The sequence below is a fragment of the Scatophagus argus genome, chromosome 5, assembly GCF_020382885.2.
Source record: "Scatophagus argus isolate fScaArg1 chromosome 5, fScaArg1.pri, whole genome shotgun sequence".
Taxonomy (NCBI): Eukaryota; Metazoa; Chordata; class Actinopteri; family Scatophagidae; genus Scatophagus; species Scatophagus argus.
This window is the reverse complement of record NC_058497.1, coordinates 12,853,367-12,878,108: the sequence shown is the minus strand read 5'-3', so window position 1 is coordinate 12,878,108 and position 24,742 is coordinate 12,853,367. Positions and strand designations below refer to the sequence as shown.

General features: G+C 39.3%; 1 protein-coding gene across 1 annotated transcript; it reads right to left on the bottom strand.

The window, feature by feature from the left end:
• Positions 1–4,001: 4,001 nt before the first annotated feature.
• On the bottom strand, positions 4,002–23,677 carry si:ch211-136a13.1 (HHIP-like protein 1). Its single transcript, XM_046389848.1, has 14 exons — positions 22,626–23,677; positions 16,044–16,308; positions 15,100–15,379; positions 14,874–14,999; positions 14,483–14,626; positions 11,772–11,884; positions 11,299–11,439; positions 10,772–10,846; positions 10,297–10,423; positions 9,878–10,023; positions 9,209–9,290; positions 8,587–8,669; positions 7,982–8,344; positions 4,002–5,949 (listed from the first exon to the last, which is right to left on the bottom strand). Exons 1-14 carry the CDS (start codon positions 22,914–22,916, stop codon positions 5,198–5,200), a joined length of 2,988 nt encoding a protein of 995 aa, XP_046245804.1. The 5' UTR covers positions 22,917–23,677; the 3' UTR covers positions 4,002–5,197.
• Positions 23,678–24,742: the final 1,065 nt, after the last annotated feature.

Sequence of the window (24,742 nt, the reverse complement as noted above, 5' to 3'; positions counted from 1 at the left end):
TGTCACACTTAACAGTCTGCTGGCGAAGATTATCTACTCTGCTGTCATTAGCTGCTCCCTCTCTGCCTCTGCTCTCTTTTTTGTACAGGCTATCAGGTTCGGTCTCTGTATTTTTCTTCTTAATACAATACAATACAGCAAGTTTAACAGAAATGCACTAACTCAAGCCAAAATCAAAGCTGTATGAGAGGATCCTGAATACGCACAGACATGCAGACACTTACAGGCTCTTGGCTAATTTGCTGAAGATGTGTATGTGTAACAGAAGAATCCCCACTGGAATGTACCTGTCCAACAATGTCATGTGCACATTTGCATCACTGTTAATGTATATAAGCAAACTGACATATATATGTATATATATATATATATATGTTTTGCTTTGTTTTTTCACATCAAATCTGGGTCAACAGCAGACCACTATGCTGTGGAAATAAGCAGCTGTAATAAACTGCATGTGGTTTCAGCTCTCCCTTGTGTTGATCTTTGGGGTTGCAGGGAGTTCTTTAATGAAGTGTTATTTGCATCTGCAATCTGCATCTTGCATATGTTTCAATGGACCTGAGTGTCAGCGCTTTATTTGCTCATTATATGGTCTCTGAGATTTACCCCCAGGAACAGAGGCTCACCAAAAATAGATTAACTTGGGACTTTACATGATTAACGCTGCTACCAACAATGTGCCCGTGAGCAAAGCCTGATACCCTGCTCGAGTGAAGCTGCTCAGGTGTGAGTGCATGTATGGCTGCAGCTCTCATTAGCTGTGACATTCCTGCCTCAGGCCGTTGCTGTTGTTGGAATGCGTTTTCAGTCAACGTGTGTGGTTAAATAATAAAAATTCCTTTGTCTGAAACAAGTCTCCACTGAAGCTTTAATTAACACAGTATAGAACATTGTGAGCAGCTGTGGCCAGTTTGCCTGAAACACGATTTGATTTTTAGAATTTGATTTGATTATATCTATAGTAACTGACTAAAAGCATGAAAATTGTACAATCAATAAATATACTGTTGCATGAATAAATTGACTGAAAGCAAGCAATTAAGAAAAAAAAAGCAGAAAAAGATCGATCTCCTCTCCTGGCTGCTGTAGAAAGTCTGTACAACTTAAAGTGATAAACATGATTAAATATCAGTGTAGCTAACAGTATTTTAAGATGCATTTCAGTGCCTCTGTGACTTCTTACACATTCTTCATTAAAGCTTGTGATGGCCACACTTTCTGACACGCAACCAGTTTGGATGATTTGGAATCAGATATTTATACTGATGGACTAATTATCCTGTGTTACTGTAACTGTTGGTCAAGCTCAGCCATTATATAAGTTCATAGAAAGGTCTAATATCTAAGAATGCCTTAGCAGCCAGTGGGTGGTGGGGGAAGATGATACGAGGGATGCCACTAAATCCTGCACACTTGGAGCTTTAAGTTGTTACAGCCTGAGTTTGTAACAATTTAGTTGACTTCTTTTATGGATATTTTACTGACTTTGTTTATAACGCGATGGACCTAGTGGTACTGAAAAGTGTTGCTGGAACATTTTATTTACCTCAAAAAGAAGGAAACTATTTACAAAATAACCAACAAACTCATGCATGCCAGAGCCACAGTCAAATGTTCAAAACTCCATCAAAGTGAACTATGGGTACACCTGATTCACACTGTCAGAGCATCATCAGTACAAAGTAAATCGGCAGTGTAACCGAACATGAATTAATGTAACTGTAATGCTCCGCCTTGTCATCAGTATGAGCTAAGGTTTCTGCACTGCTGCTCTTATCTGTTCTTATCAAACACCAGTCCGCTTCCTGTCCTCTGGCCCTTGATAGAACAGTGGAAAATGTGATTCCCATTAAGCAACACAGTGGGGCTTTTCTTCTATGTTCTGACTAAACCTGTGGTAGCTACCAATATCTTAGTACTATAATACTGATAGGAAGGTCACCATGATGTCAAAAGATTATCTAATCAGTCTTTCTCATGAGGCACTGAGCAGTATGAAGAGGAATGAGTCAAGTCGTATTAATTATAGAGTAAATTGTGTAAACTGAGGAAGTTATGTTTAGTGAGTTTCCTGTTTTATTTTGTAGATTTTCTCTCTTTTAGCTTTTCATTTCCTGTCTTTGTTAGTTTTCCTGCCTTTTCTGATTGTTTGCTCCTCCCCTTATTAGTTTCACCTGTGTCTTGTTACCTGCCCTTTATATACCTGTGCTCTCCCTCTGTGCCTTTTCAGTTTGTCTTGTCTGTTTCCTTGTTCCCTGCATCTGCTCTCTTCTGCTGAGTTTCCTGCAATCCCTGCATTCTTTGTTGCTCTGCGTTCCCTGGATTTTCTTTGTTGCTCTGTGTTTCCAGTGTTCCCTTCATTCAGAGTTGCTCTGTTTTCCCGAGCTTGCTTTCTTGCCTGTGTTATTGGGATTTTTCTTCATTTTGGATTGTTTTCATTTGGACTTCTAGCCACCTTAATTTTGGCTTCTTCTGTGCCGTTAGTTAAAGTTTCTTTGTTTACCTTATCCCTCACGTCCTCCATTTAGTGTGTTTGTAACACAACTGCCTCCTTCTGGTCAGGAAGCAGAAGGAAAATTACATCAGACTGTTTTTCCACACTATAGTGTTGAAAATAATGAAGAACAGAGTTGGCTTAAAATTGTACTGTCTGAACTATATTTTGATTATTTACTGACAGCAGGCTGCTATCATCTATCCAGGGTCATTTGCCTCAGTGTCTCCTTACAAGCCTAAACAGCTGGAGGCCAGATTTTTGATGAAACAATGTTTTTGCTTTAGTCAGTTCAAGTCAAATGGGCTGCAAGTTAAATTTCACAGTTTGACTTCCAGCTGACGTGCACACACCAAGCATAATGTATGTTATATTCTTGCTTTCACACTCATCATAAAATAGGGGCAGACACCAACTATACATACTGCCTGTACCTACAGACACGCGTGATGTTCACGTGCGTTCATGTGCAAAAATATTTTTTTCAGTCATTCATGCCAACCTCTCTGACTGAGCATTGTGTTGCACCTTATTAACTTTACTGGTGTGTAATGAACTATGAAGCATTACAGTACATGGGACAGAACGGCCACTTTTTTCCCCCCGACAGCTTGTCTGATACAGGACATTTACTACTTGCAGTATTATTAAAATTACAATGTATTATCTGTTAGCAATGACAGCACATGACCTATTTGCACAGATGTTATATGTATTATATCAGTAACAGATGTGTATATCACACATATGTAGAGTAGTGGGGTCAGTGCAAGATGAGTGATTAAATAGTGTCTTTAATCTCTCTTAGGCTAATTTGTGATTTGTCTCAGGAGCAACACTTGCACCTGTTGTTTTCAATCTCAAATATGTTTTGATGATATGACATTTGGTCTGTGCATTTACATCTGTAATGAGATGACAGACTTCCATGGGCAAAGATTGAACACAGAAAGATTACATGACAGAAAAGGAAAAACATTTTTCTGATATTGTCACGTGATTTTACATAAATCAGTAAAAAAAACAAAAAACAGTGTGTGCTGACTTCCGGCTCTCTGAACTGTAGTTCATGTAGAGCTACAGAAGAACCTGTCTGCACTGGTCTTTTCTGTCTATACTTTGAAAACAGTGAACATAAGGAGGCAGGACAGGTTGACCTTCTCACCCCCAAAACAAATTCTTTTTCAGATCGCAAGATGTTGTTGAATACTTTAAATATCTACAAGGTGTTTTGCAAAAAAAGAAGTGACTTAAACAAGCAGAATACTTTTACTAGGGTGATGACTTTTCATTTTATTTGTGCTTCAACACACAGAATGTTTTTCTTTCTTTACTACAACTGGTCACATGATGTATGTGTGTGTTTGTGTGTATGCCTGTGTGAGTGTGTGTGTCCGCTGCTGGCGAAAAATCAATTTGAATCACTGTGAGCCATCTTTCTTCAGCACATTAGAAGGCATCGACAGAGAATAGTAGAGGATAACAAGGAAGTCATTTTGCAGTAAATCTTTATTCATATCACAGGCACTCTGTGCACTCAAAACTGGAAACATTTCATTACATTCAATACACAGAATGTCCAGCATTTCATTTTTAAAATTCTTTAGTTTTTTACATTCAAGGTGGTATCAAAATGCAAATTATAAAAAGCTGTGTAAGAAAATAAACCTGGTGAAATTATAAAAAAAAAAAAAAAAAAACACAAATATCTTCTTAGAACACAACTGACTACCGTATTTTAACAGGATATGCTGTATTTTTGCCTCATGAATGTACTGATAAGTATGTAAACACAACACAGCCCGAATATGATTAAAGTTTCTCCAAAAGTCACTCATTCCATCATTTTTAGTAAATTAAAAATCTCATCATGAAAAAATCAATTGTGTTAAAGCTTGAAGTAACACCACCGCAGTCACACTTGCCTGACAATGATCAGTTGTCACCACCACTGATGGGATTGTTTCCGGTGCCTGGTTAAACCAGTATGTGACACAGCAAAATTCATTTGGGATTCCTTCAAAACAAGCAGACTGTGAATTTTGTTGATGCAGTGACTGTTTGGACTCCCTGTCACTAACCGCACAGTAATTTGGTACAGTCATTTCAAGAGAATCTGCCATCCACAATGTCATGACTCACCAAAGATCTTTTTTTTGAATTTATGGTTCACATCTCAGCAGATTTAACGCTCTTCCAAAAACAAGACCTTTCCTTACAAAGTGATTAAAAATTGATTGAAAAGTCCATGAGACTACCTTGGCAAGGGAAAGTACTTCACACGAAATTTGGAATATGTTTGATATTCTCGATAAGCATTGCTATAGATTTACAAAAAAGTGGGCTGAGTGAGTTTAGGAGAAACTCTACTAACAAGTCTTTGTAACTAAACACATAGAAAGTATTTCAAAGTAATGTGCATGCACATTGTTTTGCATTTAGCAGTGGATGGGAAATGAAAAATGAAATGAAATCATTATGTAAAACTGGAAAAAAGGAAAATACAATTTGTGGAAATGGAAAACTGACTTGCTGAAAATGTGCAGTCTGCAAAAACCTATTGTACCTTTTAGCACTGCACCAAATATTCTCTTCTCTCGTTTTTTTACTCATCCTGCCACTTCCTGTGTGCGACAAACATAATTCCACTCTCTCCTCCATTCCTTCCTATGCTCTTCTTTAACTTTTCGCTCCTCTGTGCTAACCACAGATAACACCAACATCTTCCCCATGTGAGCAGTTGTGTTTCCCAACCCTGGATCTTTTGCACTCCAGCAGTGACCTCTCCCCGCCCTCACACTCCACGTCATCCAGCAGGATCCTGACGCTGCTGTCTGCCTCCCCCAGCACAGCCCTCTTCATCACAGCCAGCGCCGTGTTGAAGCCAAGCTGTCGACACACTACAGTACCTGCTTTGGTGGTGAAAAGGTCGTCGCATACTGTCCCCCACTGGCCACGGATAAAGATTTCTACTCTACCTCGATCTGATAAACCATCAGAGCTTACTAGTCGCACTGAGCCGGCCCGCAGTCTTCTTCCTCTCTTGTGACCTAGACCTCTACCTCTTCCCCGGGGCCTCTTATATATTTGGTTACCCTCCCCAGCGATTTCCAGTTTCTCCTCAAGCCACAGCTTCTCCTCCTGTGATTTAAGCAGTGTGGTGTTGATCGGTGGTCTCTGGGGCTTGTAGCCTAAAGCTGTGGGCTTCTGGCTCCAGTAGGGGGGTCGTGGTGTGGTGAATTGTCCAGGGCGCTCAGGGAAACATGCAGCGTTCAGGGCCACCTGGCATAGTTTGAATGAAGATGTGGAAGGTTGTGGTGAGCTTAAAGGTTGGGAGGTGGTAAAAGGAGGGTAGCGAAGGGGTCTCCCGTGTCTCCTGGATGGAGGCGTGGTGTTGATTGGGGTTTGAGCAATCCTAGAGAAGGCAGCCGTCATGACGGTTGTGCGATAACCTGAGGGAGAGACAGAATCACCCTCTTTATTTGAATCATATGTAGTTTAACATGAAAGATTTTTTTCTTTATAGTTTGACATTTTCAGAAATACACTTATTCACTTTGTTTCAAAGAGTTCGATAAGAAGACCACTCTCATATCTGTATGGTCAGTATAAAGCTACTTCAGTCAGCTGGTTAGCTTAGCCAAGCATAAGACTGGAAAGCTAATCTAGTCTGACTTTGTCCAAAAGTAACAAAATCCTCTTACCAGTTTTTTAATTACGATTCAGTTTGGCTTCAAGGAAGTAACTGCATCCAGCCAATAAATAGTTGGGTGTAATGCCACAATTATTTTTTTTACACTTTGGTTTTTGTATATCTTGTCAATTAGTGAGGTTTAGAGGTGCTGGTAGTGAACTGCTGGCTGTTCTCTTATATTTAATATATGAGAGTGTTATCATTCTTCTCATCTAAATCTGTGCAAAAAGGTGAAAAGGCACATTTCCCAAAATGTTGAGCATACCTACATACACCAAATTGGTAATTCAAGAACTGCATATGTTTTACAAAGCTCTGATCTCAATAAAGCTATCTTGAAGACAGGCAAAACAAAGACATAAACAGACACACAAGGATGAATGTCCAAACTGAGGCTGATGCAGAACCCTTTATTCAAAATAAATAAAGCCAAAGTACCTGCTTTAAATTAAAGTACCGTAGTTCAAATACCCAACACATAAATAAGCACCATGTAATCCTGCATTAGACTTTTGTACCAGCCAAAGAATAACATTTAGCAGGAATTAAAGTTGACTGCAACTTTAGCTAATTCTCTTGCACCTGAGTTTGACATGAGCCTCTACAAAAGGCTTATCCCCGCCAAACTTTTTATCTGCATTTAATGAGGTGAATATTACTGATCTGTTATTCCCTCAGATTACCTTTTTAAAAATTGATATATTTTACTTTTACAGTGCAGAGATTTTGCATATTAAGTGCAAAGACTGATTAGCATTAGCAATAGTAAATTGTGTCAATTTTACAAGTTTCGATACATATTGAAAGATTGTCACAGGTGGTAAACAAAGTAATATATATATATCTACTTACCTATCAGTACAATGGGCTATTTCAATAGACAATTTCATTATAAATTAAAACAATAAAAATGATAAATTCAGTCATGTTATTTGGTGGTTCTAAAGGTGTTTTTATACGTCTTTACTGAGAAAAACAAATAAAATAATTTAAAGTGAACATATTACAGTCTGATCAGTTCATAGACCTAATTTTCACCATGCAAGAAAGACATGTCTGAAACACCTCAGAGTTAGGTAGCTGATCTCTAACATACTATACAAGCTGCATGCTTTTTATTTTGATAGTTTTCACATTTATTTTTTAGCTTATGGAAGAAAACTATTTTTTTTTTTTTTAAATAAATAACTCTACAATATCCAGAAGTTAGCCACAATAAAGTCCAAATCTACCCTGCAATATTTTAAGCTGATATACAGACTAAAAACTGGAGAGTGAAAAGAAATTTCCATATATACCCCATATATATTCCATATATACAGGGAACTAATTTAGATCTAGCTGCCAAACTATTTCAATTGTTTCAGATTTTGTATGGTTTTGTTTCTACATAATCATTCATAATTTTGAGTCCTTGACTGACATATGCAGCAACTAAGACCACAGCACCAATGCTACACTATTGTGATTTATAGTTTTCTAATTTAATTTACTGAGATTTTAACAAAGAGGTTAGTTATAATTGTCATCACAAGAAAGTAAATTGCACTGAATATTCCATTTGAAAATGTTAATTTAGCTATTAGCATTTTAAATGTAAAGTAAAAATACAACGCATAAGAAGAAGCCACCTGGTTTGATGCTGCTGGCTTCTCCTCGCAGCACAGAGTGTACCGATCTGTTGGTGTGTTTAATGTTAGTCCTAACAGTCAGCTTAGTGGTTGTGCGAATCCAAGTGGTTGGATGATCAGTGGAATTGCTTTGGTGAACATGTTCGCGAATAAGCCTACCAGTGGGTGTGGTTGGGGCACGGGTTGTTGCCATCTGGAGAGTTGTTGGTACAGTTGTTGGTTTTATTGTTGTTGCTGAGGTTGTTTTTATTGTTGTTGTTGCTTTTATAGTTGGTGTTGTTGGCAGTGGTGGTGTTGTTGCTCTTTTTGTTGTTTTAAATGTTGTTTTTGTTGTTGTTGTTGTTGCTTGGGGTGGTGGTAGTGGTGGTAGTGTCATTTTTCTTGTTGTTTTTCTTGTTGGCATTGGTGGTTTTATTATTATTATAGGCTTTCTTCTTGGTGGTGTTTTTGTTGTGGTTGTAGTTTTTCTTGTGGTTGTTGTGGGTACAGCTGTGGTGGTTGGTTTCTTGTTGATTACCAACTCTGTAAATAAGAAAAGAGAGAAAATAAGATATTTGTACAGCATCAAAAAAACTAATGGATACTTATGTCCACATTTATCCACATGTTGTAATTTGCAATATAATGAAAATAAAAGACACAATTGCTTTGTTGACATTTAACAAATAAAGAGCCTAGTGTTTCAATAAAAAACAACAAAAGAAGAAAAAGAAGGTGAAATAGAAGGTAAAGTAGCAAGTATATGGAAAAAAGAATCATTTTACCTTGTTTGGGTTGGAAGTGAATCAGTTTTCCTTTTATCTTAACAGGTGAAGGCTTGATGTTGCATTTTCCTGGTGGTGCTCGCCTATGTGGTCACGGCAGAAAAAAAAAATCAGCACACACACATGCAACAGAGGACCTGTTGGGTTATTAAGTCAAAATTTCAAGGTTAAAAATTTCCCGCTCAGTAGAAGTCTCACTCACAAGTCTTTAATTATCAAACATTAGTGAGCTTTATCCAATATGCTTGTTTATGTCATCAAAAATCTGAAAAAAATGCTGAACTCATTTCAAGTTATTTTCACGACGAGCTCATAGAAGAACCTCTATAGAATGAAAAATAAAAAAAGAAAGAAAATATTCCATGTAGATACGATTTTAGACACATGAAAAAAAATTCACAGACCGCTGACTTGTCATTATCATGCTACTGAATGAGACTGGCTGGTGAGGGATGTTTAACGCAAGTGATCTTATTTCTGCTTGAGTAATAGTGTGAAATATTATTCTTATATATTTTTTGGTCGAGGTCTAAACAACTGACAATGGCCGGTGTTCTCACTTGTCGGGCACCATCATAGTAGTTTCACCTGACAGCCCAGACAATATGTAATAGTTAGCTACCTGGAGGGGTCCACTATCTTATAGACGACTCCTCCTCTGGCTATGGCAGATGGGTTTCCCGTGGCTAAGAAATACAGTTCACCTAGAACAGATGGACAGAAGAAAAAGTTGGGGAAATGAAATAGGTAATGAATGAAAGACCAAGATAAACACTCACAGAGAGAAGATGTTTGAAACGAAAGGGGGAAAAGGGATGGTAAAAACAGCAGGAAGAAAGGACGGAAGGAGAAGGAACATGCCAAATTACAAAATATGTGTAGTTCTGAAGAAAAGGGATTTGGACATTACTTGAACTTTTCAACTTAAATCTTCTCAGAGGCACTTCCAGAGAATTTACTTAAAACCAAGAGAATGGGTGCAGCACTCTCCAGAGTAAATCATCTGTCTCTTTAATTCAAACCAGATTTAAAGTGAAATCTAACCCTCGACTAGGTCTTCTTAACTCCTCAGAAATGCAAAATGTTTCAAGGAAACATATCCCTTAAGCACATCACTTCACTTGATGTAATCCTCCTTTAAATAAAGATAAACTGCCCCAGACCTTAAAAACCTCATTGATTTATTTTCTTTTAATATACTATATGTGTATAGGTTAAAATAACAGTTTCTTTGCATGTTATTCTTGCAGATTCTGTCTCCTGTGTACCACATCATACACACAGCTATTACCTGCTTCATCCTCAGCAAAAGAGATGATGTATTTATAATGACTGTTGATGAGTTTGGGGAACCTGCAGGTCTGGTCTCTCCCCATGCAGATCTCAGAGTACTGCCATTCACCAGTGGTGACATCCTCTTTAAGAGACATCAGACGCCTAAACCGAAACAAAGAACACATTAGCACAAAAACACATAAATACTTTAATAAAATATAATTTTACTGCATATATGAATTCAGGTTTGTGCATGATATACAGTACAGTGCAATATACAGTAAGCTTATTGTTCCCCTATCGTATCCTTAAAAACAAACGAAGTGTACCATATATTGAGAAAAAGTTGCAAGTAACACAACCACAAACTGGACCCTGGGATTCTGCCATAAGGTCTATAATGTTTTAGTTTTAGAATAAGGCAAAAGCACACACCCACTCATGAAATCACCAAAGATATAAAGTCCATTGAGGTTGGGCATCTGACAGCCTCTGTAGATGTATCCTCCTGTCACCGACTTGCCCAACTTATGGGGGTAGGCAAAGATAGGCAAGATGTCATCTAGACACAGAACAAGTCATCAGTTTATACTGTATATCACAATGACAACAAGTCAATGCTAGGGCAACATATTCTACACTGAAGATGAAGAATTAGAACATGGAGAGTCACTTGAGCCATCAAACTTGAACATGGAAATAAAATTGATCAAAATTAAATTTAGCTAACAATACTGTCAAGAAGCTTTCACAGCCTTTAACAGTAAAATTACATGTGTTGTAACAATTTAATTCTTCCCATTAGTGTTGACTGTAAAAAGTCAAAAAAAGGGCATAAGTAATCATTCTGCAGAGTAAATATGTGTATGTTTTAGTTTATGTACTCCAAAGTGGATGAAAGTGGCCTCACCTAGCGAAGAGTTTTGACAGAGTTTTCGGTCATAGCAGCTGAATCCCTCTTTGGCCCTCCATCCATAGTTGCCTCCTTTAAACATGTATTCACAAAGTAAGTGAAGCATTTATTGTACCATTCTTTCTGAATGGGATTTCAGCATAATGTAGTTGATATACTGTGAACTAAACACACACTCACAGTACTATTGTTTGGCTAGAAAGAGAAATGTGGATTATGCCCCATCAGCTGTAATTGGATGTTTGTCTCATGCCCGTTTTGGATTTCAACATAACCAGATCCCATTCACCTTAATTGTTAGGGTTGAGGACAGAGATTAAATTATGAAGTCTGACTCACTGTCTGTGTGTGGTCCTTTAATCAGCAGTTGTACTACTTATGACAAGCTGATGAATAGCTAGTAACAGCCATCTCATGCAAGAGTGAACAACCTTTTTGGCAGTGACTGTGAAAAAAATCTTGAACGCTCCAAGCGTGTTTAGTATAATGCAGAGGTATTCATAATAAAAATAAAATCTCACTACCTTTAACAATGAGGTCCACCTCTTCATATTTATTCTGGCCTACATCACCACAAAACATCCTGCCCCTGCCTTGGCCTGTAACGGGGTCACCACGGTCAATGGAGCAACGCCACATGTTGCGAACTCCATATGCATAAACCTCTGCAAAGAACGAAAGAAAGACTTACACACCTTGACAAGAAAAAGTGTAAGTCTCTTGAGGGACTGTTTTCAGAAACTGAATACATATATTTCTGGAATGAATAGTGATTGTGTATCTGTAATAACCTAATGTAATAACCTCTAGACATGTTTAAAAATGTCAGAGTGTAGGAAGACATTCACTTTCAGTAGCTTAAGAGACTGTCCCACTGCAGTCACTCATTATGATAAGCTAAAATAATTTACAATTGTGTCATTCATTTTAAATATTCAATTCATCTTGAAATTCACCCAAGATAATTCTATTATTTCACACAAATAGAATATTTTACCAGGTCGTGCTTCCTTCTCCCACAAGAACGGGTTGTCCGATGGAATACTGTACGGGGCGCCATCATCATTGTTATCAATATCAACACGCAGCACCTTGCCGAGGAGCGCTGACCTATCCAGTACAAGGAGTAGATGAATGAGTGAGGAAGATTCAGAGAAACTTCAAATTTATTTTCCTTAACAACTTACATTTCACCCTTGTTTATCTCCAGAGTATGCAGCCCCCTCATGCTGTCCCATCATTGTCTTTTTGTGCTTATTACAATTTCCTCAGCATTGAACCTCCAAACCTGTTCAACTTTGCAACTTTTTACAATTTGATAATTTTCTGGAAATCATTATTATACCCCATGTATTCCTCTCCATCAAACATTTTGTCTTTCCTGTCCACTTTGCCTAAATCTCTGTAAGTTCGTCCTTTTCCTCTTTTCCTTTCACTTTCTACTTTTTCCTCCAGTCTTAAGCATTCCTCTCACTCACTTTGCACCTTTCTCCACCCTCTGCCCTGGTTGCTCTCTCCTTATACTCCTTTACACTTTTTCCAGTTCCTTCCTTTCACTCTCTCTCTCTCTCTCTCTCTCTCCCCTCCATATACCCGACTGTGGCAGTCTGCAATGTGCAGTGTCAATATTACACTTGGCAGGGTGTATCCTCCCTCACTCCCAGAACAGCTACAGCATGTCAACAAAACCCCTCAGAAACAGCTAAAGAGCTAAACTCTAACTGTCTGAAGACAGGGTGTCAGCATCTCGATAAATCTCGCCAAATATTTCGCAAACCATGTCTTTAACCTGCTGCTGATGTTTAAAATGAATGTTTTCATCTGAGGATTTCCCTCAGTTCCTCTCTGACTCGTTTGGCTTTTGGATTGTTTTTTGAGAAAAACGAAACCATGAAGCTTGTTTTATATCATGGTTGCAGCTTATTTTGGTCAAGTATTTGTCATCTCCACACAGTTCACACTGTTGTAATGACTGTGTATGATATTCTTGATAGTACTATATCCCAATGTGTATCCTATAAATGATCAGAAATATCTGCACTTCCCTTTGTCCTCTGGCTGTAATTAGCATTTAAGTCGTTGCAGGTTCATCAAATGACAGGATGACAGTTTATAGCTGAATGATGTCCATGACAGTGTGAAACACACACACACACACACACACACACACACACACACAACATTGTGGTTTCATGTAAACAAAGAGACATAAATAAACATATATTGCCTTAAGATATAGTTTGCCTATCTGTTGAATGAATCAAATTAATTATAATGTAAAGGTCATGTTGTTTGAAAGGTGAGTAATGTTTACCAACACAGTAAAAATGCAAATGATACTCCCTTTAATAAGAGCTCCCTTTATAAACTCTGTGAGCACTGCTCTTGGCATAAACACACCATGGCACTTCTCCTTCACTTTCAACCATGTTACAACAAACACTGATGAGGTTTGAGCTTTTACTTTACACGCTCAAAGGTCTAATGAGTGGAAGTTGATATCTCTCGATAACATATCAATACATGCTGCCCTTAGAATGCCGTCTTTCCCAATTGTCAGACAGGTTGTCCTCATTGGTTCTGCTCCATGGTCACACTCAGCCCTGTTAATGTAATTACACAATCCTTTCCAAAATTGTTCAGCATTCCTCAATTCAAAGCAAACATAGATGAGATGTCAATGAACACTAAAATATACACAGTGCATTGATTACTGCAATTTTAATTAAAAAAAAGGTGCGCTACACGACCTGGAACATATCAAGAATAAGTGTTTATGATGGTATGTTTAAAAAAATGACTAATATGTAAAGTGATCATTTGAATTATATGGCAGACTCCCTGCACAGGATGATAATTGGTTTACATTAATTTTCGTAAGTGGAAGATAACCAGCCTTCCAGAAGTTATGATTTATGGTTACTACTGAGCAACTTGAGAGTCTGCACAGTTTTATAGATTATCTCCATAATTTCCTTCTCATTAGACTTAATTTAACTGGTGGGAACTAGAATTAGAACTAGAATTTTTGGCACAACTGGCTTGTTCTGACTAGACTTTATGCGTATGTAATATTTTACATGATGAGCACCTTTATCATTTAAAAGTTTAATAACCTCTTTGAACGATCCAAAGGATGTGTTTATCTTATTTTGCCATATTATCTTAAATTACATATAAAGCTGAAACTTTGCATGGAGAGGGAGTTTTCAAATAATTATGATTCAAACATTTCCTGCTCTTTACCATAGATGCGCTGCCTATTTTCTCTTTAGCTCTTGTAGTGTGAAAACACATTTTGTTACAACACTGTGAGAAAGTTTTAGAAGTTGAGTTAATTCATATATTAGAGTTCATTTGCTAAAAAAATATTTACAGTGTTTACACAGTTAATTATTCACATATTTATTTATACACAGCTATTTACGTGCTTGAACATTTACATCTGCACGCCCCCAAACAGTGACAATAATCTGACGAATCTGCCAATGTGTGTGTGTGTCTCTCACACATACCTCGGTCAAAGTCTTTCTAACCTCTCACTGGTTTGTTAAGTCACATGCAACTCACAAGAAGAAAATGCTGTATTGTGAAGCTTGTTGTGTGTAGAGAACAATAAAGTGTTGCTATTTGATTTGAAGTGTTAGGAAAAAAAAAATTGAACTCATTATAAATATAATTCCCCCTTAAACATTTAAATATTCTTACTTGTTCTGTGAGTTGCCAAACTTTCCAAATGGGTCCCCAGCTCGTCCACCATCGCCAATGAAGATGTACAGATAACCGTCATGGCCAAATAGAAGCTGTCCTCCATTGTGATTGGATGCAGGCTCTATCACTTCAAGGATGGTCCTGAACCACAACAGGAGACACATAAAAGGCGGATCAACATACACATGAAACATTCATACAGGTATAGATCCGCTACAAATACACACCCACACACCAACCCAGGACACAAAACGTGCAAATCCTCCCACAAGGACCAATACCAGAACCTACAAATATTGCATTACAACATAAAGTCCAGCATTATCGACACAAATGCAAAACAAAAATTCTGTTTCCACTTGTGTTTCCTTGATGCTGAACTTCCCACCTCTCAGAGGAGTGGTCTAGCTGGTTGTCATCATGTGTTGACAGTGTGAACTCGCTGATTCGTATCCGCTCCTCCTTGTTGACAGAAACAGAGTAGTACACGTAGGCTTTTCTGACCCTGGTGAACCTGTGTGTGGAAGAGAAACAGAAGTCATACTTTACACATTAGCACAATGACTTTTTCCACTGAGAATGATGCAATATAACATCTTATGAAAAGTATCTACCTTGGGTGGAGGGCTATGCAGAGGAATCCCCTCTCGTCTCCCAACCATGGCGATGTGAGGACCGCTTGGGTGAGGTTGAGAAAAGGGCGGTCGATCCTAGAGCCGTTTGCCAGATACACCCACACATAACCAAGCTGCTCTGCGACAAAGAATCGATGAGTTCCATCACCTGCGTGGATCATGGCCACGGGGTTACGGAGGCCATTGGCAACCTCCTGTAAGCATATCTCCAGGCATCCCTTGGAATTCTCACTTACAAAACCAAGGTTAGCATTCAGCTCTGGGGACAGAAAAAAAGGAGAAAGGAGATGGAGACCAGGTGTAAATGGATACAATAAATGGATCACATATAAGGAAACAGAAACAGAGAATTGACTGATTAGCACAACTTCCTTCCTCCTGGTATCTTACAGTTCACGTTAAAAAATTCTGTGTTCAAAAATTTAACACACTATCACCAGAATTTACACAAAAGCAAGAAACTTATCACCTGCTACCTTTATCCACCATAGATTTCCAATTTATATAACATAATCAAAGGCTAGCACCCCCTCCATTACTTCATCCAGGCAGTTACAATCAAATCTCCAGGAATATTCTAATCTGGTTGCTGTTCTATAATGTAGTCTCTTTGCTGCAACCATGCAAATTCTACTCATGTCTTGTGTGCAGACTAGAAAGAGATGGCATTGTCTGTTCAGTAGATGTTCTTGCTGGCTGGGAAGTTTCTTGCCGATGGGAATTTAGATAATGTCCTGTATGAGGTTTGTGTCTGTGTCTACGACAACCTTTTTGTTCATATTGGTTGTTTATGTAGGTGGGAAAAACAAATAAGTTTATCTTTAAAGTTTTTTCCTTAACTCCACCTCACAGTTAGATCAGATATGTGTGAGTGTGTGTGTGTGTGTGTGTGTGTGCCTGCTGCACACAGGTATACACCACACCTGTATTTGAAACTACATTAGGATAGCAGTACTGCTTGTCTTTCAGCTCCAGAAAGTCACAGAACTTTCTACGATCTTCTTCTAATGTTGCAGTCAAGTTTGCAATCTGCTGCGGGCTCCGTAAGTCCTCCAAGAGCAGGCTGAGTGTGTACCGACACTGGTGCCAGTAGTCGGAGCAGTAATCGCCACACAATCCAGGCAACATCCGCATTGGTGTGTTAGCATCTTCAGCATCGTACAGGTGGGCAGCGTATGGAGAACACTCCTGCAAAGAGAAAGATGATGATGTAACAATTATAAAGTTGAAAAGATTTATGCTAAGTCTTTGTCACTGTGAGTAGATGGATGTCGGCAGCTCCATCTGTGTAGATCTTCACCTGTGTTTATACTTATTAACCCTCCTTTACGGCGATGTTTATCCCAGAGGTAGTTTCCAGGACATGTACGGATCACAGTAAGTATAGGACCTGTGTACTTATTCCACCACAGTTCCTCACCACCTCACTATGACTGGTCATGCCTAGGTTATATCCAGGCTGTCTGCATGCAGCCTGGTATAAATGGATCCCAGGAAGGTCCAGTCAGTTATTATGTCACAACCACACTGTCCACACCCAGCATGGTGAGCTGCAGGCACAGGGAGGCACGACACCCAAACCATCATGTGGTTGACTGGTGCTCTTTTGCTCAGTGCCAGATCAGCTTAAACAATCATCACCAGGAAATAGAGACCAACAAGCACAAAAAGAACACTTATTTACTCATAAAATGTTTGGCACAGAGGTGGCACAGCGGTATGGTGGTGCAGTGGTTAGCACTGTTGCCTCACAGCAAGAGGGTTCCAGGTTCAAAGCCTAGTCTGGGCCCTTCTTCTGTGCCGAGTTTGCATGTTTTCCCTGTGCCTGCTCTACATTGACCCTAAGTGTGAGTGTGTGTGTTGTCTGTTTTTGTGTGTCAGTCCTGTGATTGACTGATGACCAGTCCAGGTTGTGCAATTGTTGAGGTGAGTACACTGTTCCAATAAAAATAACTGGTTTAAATCATTTAGCAGACATCAAGTGTGTTATTTCTCAAGGACAGAAAAATATGATATTAACTATCTTCCCTTGCCTTAACATTTTTATAAGTGGAGATTACTGCAATTATTCAAAACAACTTGCCAAGAAAAAGCAATTTGATTTATATAGCCCAAAATCAAAGATCACACAACAGGTCCTTGGATTCTTTTAACAGGAAAAAGAGGAAGAAACCTCAGGAAAAGCCACAGAGGAGGGATACTTCTCCAGGGAACGGACAAACATTCAGTAGATGTTAGTCTATGGCTGTGGCACCTGTATGACCTCCTCTCCACCACGGTGACCTGGAGGAAGACAGGCCACACAAGCCTGGTGGATTTCGTCGCAGAAGCACTTGAATAACTAAGCTGTATTTCTTGTATTTTAATACAACCTGTCCTAAAGACAAAATGACTCAGAGCTACATCATCTAATCGCATGTGTGCGTATGTACCTCTATTTACTGCTTACGAATAATTTCCACTTTCATTTCTTTGTGCATGTCAAGCTCAAAAATCCCCACTAACCATGACACGTTATTAATCATACAAACAATAGTTATGTGTCTGTGAGTCTGAGTGTGCATGAGCATATAGGTGTTGCTGCACATGTTTGTGTTGGTTTAGTAATTTATTTATTTGTATATGTGCTTCCAATACATGTTTGTGTGTTTGCTTCCCCACACATGTACAGACATGCTGATTTCCTGAATTTCCTACACAGAAACATTGATTCATAATTACCCCATACTGAGTATAACAGCATCAAAATTATTTTAACCCTGCGTTGTTAAGCATGTTCTGGCCTTACACAACTTCAGCCACTTGTATGCCTCAATGAAATCCCTACAAGTTTAAAAAGTAATAAATAAATAAATCATTGTTGGCCAAAAAAGAGAACAGAGAATCTTTCTAAATGACATGAAAGCACATTTCTGGGCAGAGATCAGAGCCTTCCTGTGAAACAGCTTTAACAGGCCAAAACAAAAGCTGCCTGAGCTGCTGGTTCTGTTGATGACAGCAGTTCCTGGAGCGAACTGAGATGTGGTGCAGATGGAGACTTGACTGACTAAGATTATATCGTATTTAACAACAAAGTAATTCAGACGTTTAACATAAAGGTATCTGTTGCCGCTTATTCAAGAGAATGAACGTAGAAGTAAATTAAAAGCATGCATCATCTGGTACTTAAAGATGTTTAGCCATCATTGGTCTGCAGTATTTTTGCTTCTCTTATTTGACCCACTGAAACTAGGGGGGAAAAAAACAGCCTTTGTCCTGAGACGGTCTTATTTTTACCTCTACTATCATAGGGTAGGATAAATGCATGTAACTACTAACAGCTGTTCCCTGACAATGCACCCACTTCAACAACTATAATTTGGTGTTTACGCTGTACTTCTTAGAACAGACTGAAATTCAAATTTGAGCAGTAAAATAAAAGGCTTTTTTTCAGTCGCCCGTCTTTCTGACTGTCCACACTGCACTGAAAGGTGTCCACAGTGATGTTTTATTATATGTAAGCGAGAGAAGAGTCTTGGCAACAGACGTCTGGTAAATGTGGGAACCCGGACCCAGAGCGGACCCCAAGAGATAGAGAGAGAGAGAGAGAGAGAGCGAGAGAGAGAGAGAGAGAGAGAGAGAGAGAGAGAGAGAGAGAGAGAGGGAGTGGAGGTCAAAGAAAAGTGATGCAAAGAGAAAAATGAACCGGGAGGTAACTATGGAAGTTGACCTGATTCAATGAGAGTGAATCAGTCAGTCATAAAAGGAGAAGAAAAAAAACATCATAATGTGTTGCCCGTGTGTGTGTGTGTGTGTGTGTGTGTGTGTGTTATTGTGGTATGGTGCATTCATGCGCTGTTTGGAAACTTCAGTCAAAATTTTAAATGAAGAGAACCATCTAAAACATGCAGAGACATGGCTATTGTACTGGAGAGTGCTTTTTAAAAATGATTGTTTTGTTAAGTGCTCACTAAATGGTTTTTGAAGTAGCCTCGGGCGAGTTTTATGTAATTGTTATTTCAATTATTAACTATATTCCAATGAAAAAGCCTGAGCAGTTATAACACACGTGCATAATTTTAATACAATCTAACTTATGAACTGAAAGTTTATTAAATCTTCATGTGTCTGTCTGTCTGTTTTCATGGAGTTTACTGATTGTTTTTCTGGTTCATCTATGCTTCATTAAAGTTTTATCTCCTTTCACTGCATTTCCTCCACCTCTCTGTCCCTCTTTCTCTCTTGTAGGAACTTGATATATCCTGTACCTCTGAGGAGGAAATGATTGTTTGTTTGGTCAGTTAAGCCGGGACGGTGATGACAATCTCCCTCCTGTCTCCCTCACACACACACTCTCACTCATTTTCCCTTCTGTCTGTCTCTCTCTCCCTCTGTCTGTCTGTCTCTCTCTCTCTTCACTGTCTCATTGATATCAGTGCCAGGAAGCTCCTGCAGGGCAGCTGGAACAGAGGGGCCTCAGTTTGGCGGGTTTACCCAGCAGAAGTACCCTTGGCTGTGGGGTAACTCGACCTCCTCTGCATCTTTGACCTCAAACCATCGACCTGGGAACTGACAACCACAGATCTCTACCAACAGTTCATAGAAACATACTCAGTGATAGAACAGCCACACAGCTCACTTGACTATTTGACCAACCTTAAAGACTGAAATCATCAAAAATGGAAACAGTGTGAAACCGAAATAGTTTTCAGATTCAGACTAACAAGCTAACAGAATAACAGTTTCTTTTTCAATTCTCTACAGGAGTTTGTTAACTATTGATAGGTCTGTACGTAGACCTATTGTCATGTAGTATCCATGAATCAGAAAAGGAGGTTGCGTTGTAACAAGATTCTCAGTGGAGTGCTAAACCCAAAATCCAGAGAAAATTAAAGGAAAGGGTAGCACATCTCAAATTTTCAAGTCAAGGAGGGCAAATTACTCACATTTTGCTTGTTTATTTGGCTCACATCAAAAAAGGGAAAGTGCTGCTAAGTTTTGCAAATTGTTCTGAACTCCGGCTGTATCTTGTTGTAGCAGCAGTAACTAGACAGGCTGTTTGGTCGTACGTGCGCTACAGCGCTGTCATTACCCTCAAGACACAGCCTGCTTTGCTTGGAAAAAAACCCACAGTGGGCTGTAATTACCACAATGATAGAAACCTATATTTTTGGATTCAGAAGATTTGTCACCATCTTAACATAGCATATGATGCAATAAGCTGCCAAAAAGACATTTTTTCCCCCCTTGTCATGGCATTCATATCAAAGATGAAAGCGTTATTGAAGGGACAGCCCACTTGTTTTGACTTATGCAGAATGAAGATTTTATCTGAAAGCTGAATTTGTGCTGCACCTATCATTCATTTAGCACTCACGATCTGCACGTAGTTCGTGACTGAGCTGCAAAGTCAGCACCTAATTATGTAATCAGTGTGGGACTGGCTTCAAGGCTCATTCTGCCAGCGAGGGAGAGGTGGGACTTCAGTGCTGGGATCTGTCTGAGGACAGCAAGCTCAGAAAAGAAATGCACTGATTCCTAAAATAGAAATGCTCATTAAATGAAATAACATTCCCAAACATTAACAAAGACCGCAATCCCTCTCTGAGGAAATGACAGTGATTCTACTGCATTACTGATAAAATAACTGTAAACATTTAACTTTAGAGAGTTGTTGACAGGCTTGTGCCGTATGAGCCATTACCTTTGTACGTGTGGAATGAAAGTATTTTTAAACTCAGTTTCTTGCTGCTGCTGCTCAGTTTTTACTGAAGCTCTCAGGGCGGATTCCTTACACAATTTCATGCTGGTCTCTCACCATTTGTCTGCTGTCTTTCTGTAAACATCCCACGTTAAGTCAGTTTTCCCTTCCACCAATGCAAAACGTATGATGACATAGTTCGACCTTTAAAGTGTATTTTGTGGGATTACCGAAAAGGAAAAAGTAAAATAAATGTGCATTTACATCGTGACACAATGTTTTCTTCGTAGTCCTTCTGCTTCAGGGTCTGCGGTCCAGCTTGCTCATGTCTTTGTCATGTCATGTCACAACACTTGCAGCATAGTTTTTGGATTACATGGGAAAATATGAGTGAAGTAATATTGACCATTTCAAGTCAATAATGTGATGTGCCAAAACCTTTTCTTATCACATACACAATATAGAAGTATATTGTATATAAAAGTACTGGGACACCTGACTATTACACCATTAGCTTATATTAATGATATTGCATTCTAAATTCATAGACATATTTGCAGCAATAACAGCTTCACTCTTCTGGGAAGACTTTCTACAAGATTTTGGAGTGTTTCTGTGGGAATTTTTGCTCATTCACGCAGTACAGCAATAGTGAGGTCAAGCACTGATGTTGGATGAAAAGGCCTGGCTGACAGTCTGTGTTCCAGTTCATGCCATAGGTGTTAGGTGGGGTTGAGGACAGGACTGTGTGGGACAGTCAAGTTCTTTATGGACTTTGCTTTGTGCACTGGGGCACAGTCATGCTGGAATAGCAAAGGGCCTTCCCAAACTGTTGCCACAAAGTTGGAAGTACAGTATTGTCCAAAATGTTTAGGTATGCTGAAGCATTAAGATTTCCCCTCGCTGGCAGTTAAAGGCCCAGCCCAACCCCTGAAAAACAGCCCCAAGAAGAGGTGTGTCTGGAGACTTTTGTCTATATAGTGTAGTTCTACTGTGTCTAAGTTTTGGCTCAAATTATGTAATGTTCCCATCAAAAGATCCCTTAGTATTCTTTAATCCAAACCAGAGAGGGAAAGTTTCCTTGACAGCACACGTTTATTGTTTAGTTTCTGCAAAGCCACATTACAAGCTAACCCATCAAAAACACACAAAGTTTAGTTAAGGCTGTGGTTTAGCTCTTCGGGCATGAGTAAGCACTGTCAGATAGATGTCAACATCCCGTGTAGCCATTAAACCACATTTTGTTGGTTGCTGTACTTTGTTGAGCTCAGGTTCTCACAGACAAGCCATAACACAGTTTCCTTTAGAATGAGACAGAAACATGTATTTTCAGACTGGCTGGATGTCGTTATTTGGTATCCACTGAAATATAAATGGCATTATTATTATTGCTCTTGAATCTAAGTAAACTGCTCAGAATATACACACTGTGCTCCTCTTAAAGATGTCTTGGTGTAAGACATTGGTAGCCAAAACCAAGTTTCCAAGTTGAGACTGCAAACATCCGCTGTCAGACTAATTTTCACCTTGCATGCTGCGAGACATATTTGGGCTCACAAACTCTGGGACAGTACATTAAATACAGCACAACTATTCATGTGAATTCCACAGTAAGAAAAGTTTATGTCTCCAGTGCAGTTGTTTAGTTTCAGGTTGTCATTTTGCTTGAGAAAATTTTGGCAAGTCATATTAAAATCAAATACAATTAACAAAATACAATTTCCTTACACATAATACTTTACATCTAGATGCCCAGGGAGATGGGAGCTCGGCCACTTAATCAAGCATAATGATAAGTACCCAGACCATGAAATGTGTTTCTTACCTGGCAGAGGATGCTGCGTATGTACTTGCCACAGGTCATATAACCCGAATGGTCAAAATTTTCCATGATGGTGTAAAAGCGAATTCCAATCTCTTCATCTTTTTCCAAATCACAACATCCAAACTTGGAATACTCTTTACAGAAGACCAGTGGCTGCTGGGGTTCAAATGGAGGCTTGAAGTCCAAACACTGGGGATGGCAGCACACCCGCCAGGCCTGGAGGAGCAACAGCAGGACAGGGAGAAGAAAGTGGGGGAGGAAGACATGCAAACTGCAGGTCTGTGGGGTCATGGTGGTGGAAGATGTTTTCTTTCAGTTCAAGATAGTTTGGTCCTTGAACCAATGGTGCAGTGAATCAAAGCAGACTCTACAGTACTTCTAAGACAATGTCGATGTTACATCTCCACAAGAATTTGTCAAGCACAGGTGTGACACTCAAAGTTAGCTTTGAGTTGTGTCCTGTCATTGGATGTCCTGGCCACTTGTGGTTTTCAGGCAGCAATGTGTGGGCATAGGAGTGTGACTGTGTACATCAAAGACACTGACCCAGCATCACACCTGCCTGCAAGTTGGCCAGAGACCTACAAAGCACTCAGAACTGCTCTGTGTGTAAATATGTTAAAAAGAAAAAAACAAAAAAAGAAAAGGTCAAACTGAGTCCTGCTGATGTGTGGAGAGATCCAGTCTTTGTCAGTCAGTTTATAGAATAAAAAAAAAAAAAAAAAAACACCTGTGGATCAAAACACAAATTCTTGAAAGAGATAAAGTTTCCAGATCTTCCAGTCCTGAAACGTTTTCAAAAATTTTCCAGATGCTGAGCACTGCTCCCACAGAAAAAGCACTTACATTGCCAAGAAGTGATCCAACTTCTTTGAAAAAGGGACAAGATCCAAAAAAGTTTTTGAAAATTACACCCCAAATTTCTGCAAAATATTTACTTCCAGCTCAGAGTCACTTGGAGAGTCTCGCTGTGTTTGCTCTGGACATGTGCTCATTTGCTGCAGCGGACATAAGCCATACACTTAGACAGCAGGAGAGAGAGAGAGAGAGAGAGAGAGAGAGAGTTCTTTCATTGAGACATGGAGCCACGCTGCAGACTTAGCTTAGATCCCTCCCTCCTTGCTTCTTTCCTCCTCCTCCTCCTCCTCCTCCTCCTCCTCTCTTCTTTTCATTTGCTCTTCCACTCTCCTACAAAGACACATGCATTCCTTCCCAAAGCATGCGGTCCGTATTGCACTGAAGTTGCAGCTTTCCACCTCTCTCGTCCTTCCCAGCTCTCCCCCTCTTCAGCATTCCCAGACCTCCTCTCTGTCTCTGACTCACTCACGCTGGTGTGTGTGTGTGTGTGTGTGTGTGTGTGTGTGTGTGTGTGTGTGTGTGTGTGTGTGGTTAGATGAATCAGGACGTGTGCTGGAAGTGGAGACCAATGGATTCTCCAGACACAAATGCAAATGTTATGTTAAAGAGCAAAATTGCATGATTTGCATGTAAATTACTAACTACTGACACTGAACAAAACTGCTATTTACTTGTAACTTAACTCAAGTGGCTAAAATGAATATTTTTACATCAACGCTGGTGTATGTCTACTTATGAGAAAGGGTCACTCATCCTGAAGAAATCTAATTAGCTCGTTGTCAACTTTCACTTTGTCTCCTTTGGCTGCAGCAGGCAGCTGTTTTCAGTTAAAAGCTCTAAAAACCAGCACCAAACAGCCGACAGACACAGTTAGCTGGTGAATAAAGAGGACCATTTAACTGCTATAGTTGGTGGAGACCAAAATCAGAGCTAAAAATAGATTGACTATTGAACCCATGTTTTACTGATGGCCAGTACACAACTCCAAAGGAATGATAAAGTTGCTCCATGTCTCCTGGATAGGCAATGGTTGACTCATTGCATCAACGTGAAAGGTGACAACAAATCAGTTTTCTGTTTCAGCTTATTCTATTCTGCCCTCAGCTGGCCAAAAAAATAAGCTCTTGTAGGTTCAAATAAGTACAGGCAAATACTGTAACAGATATTGTGTCAGCATACAAGATCAAATGGCCATTTGGTTCAGTTTTAATTTCTGTTTTCTGAAATAATACTGTATGTACTGAATGTACTTTATTCAT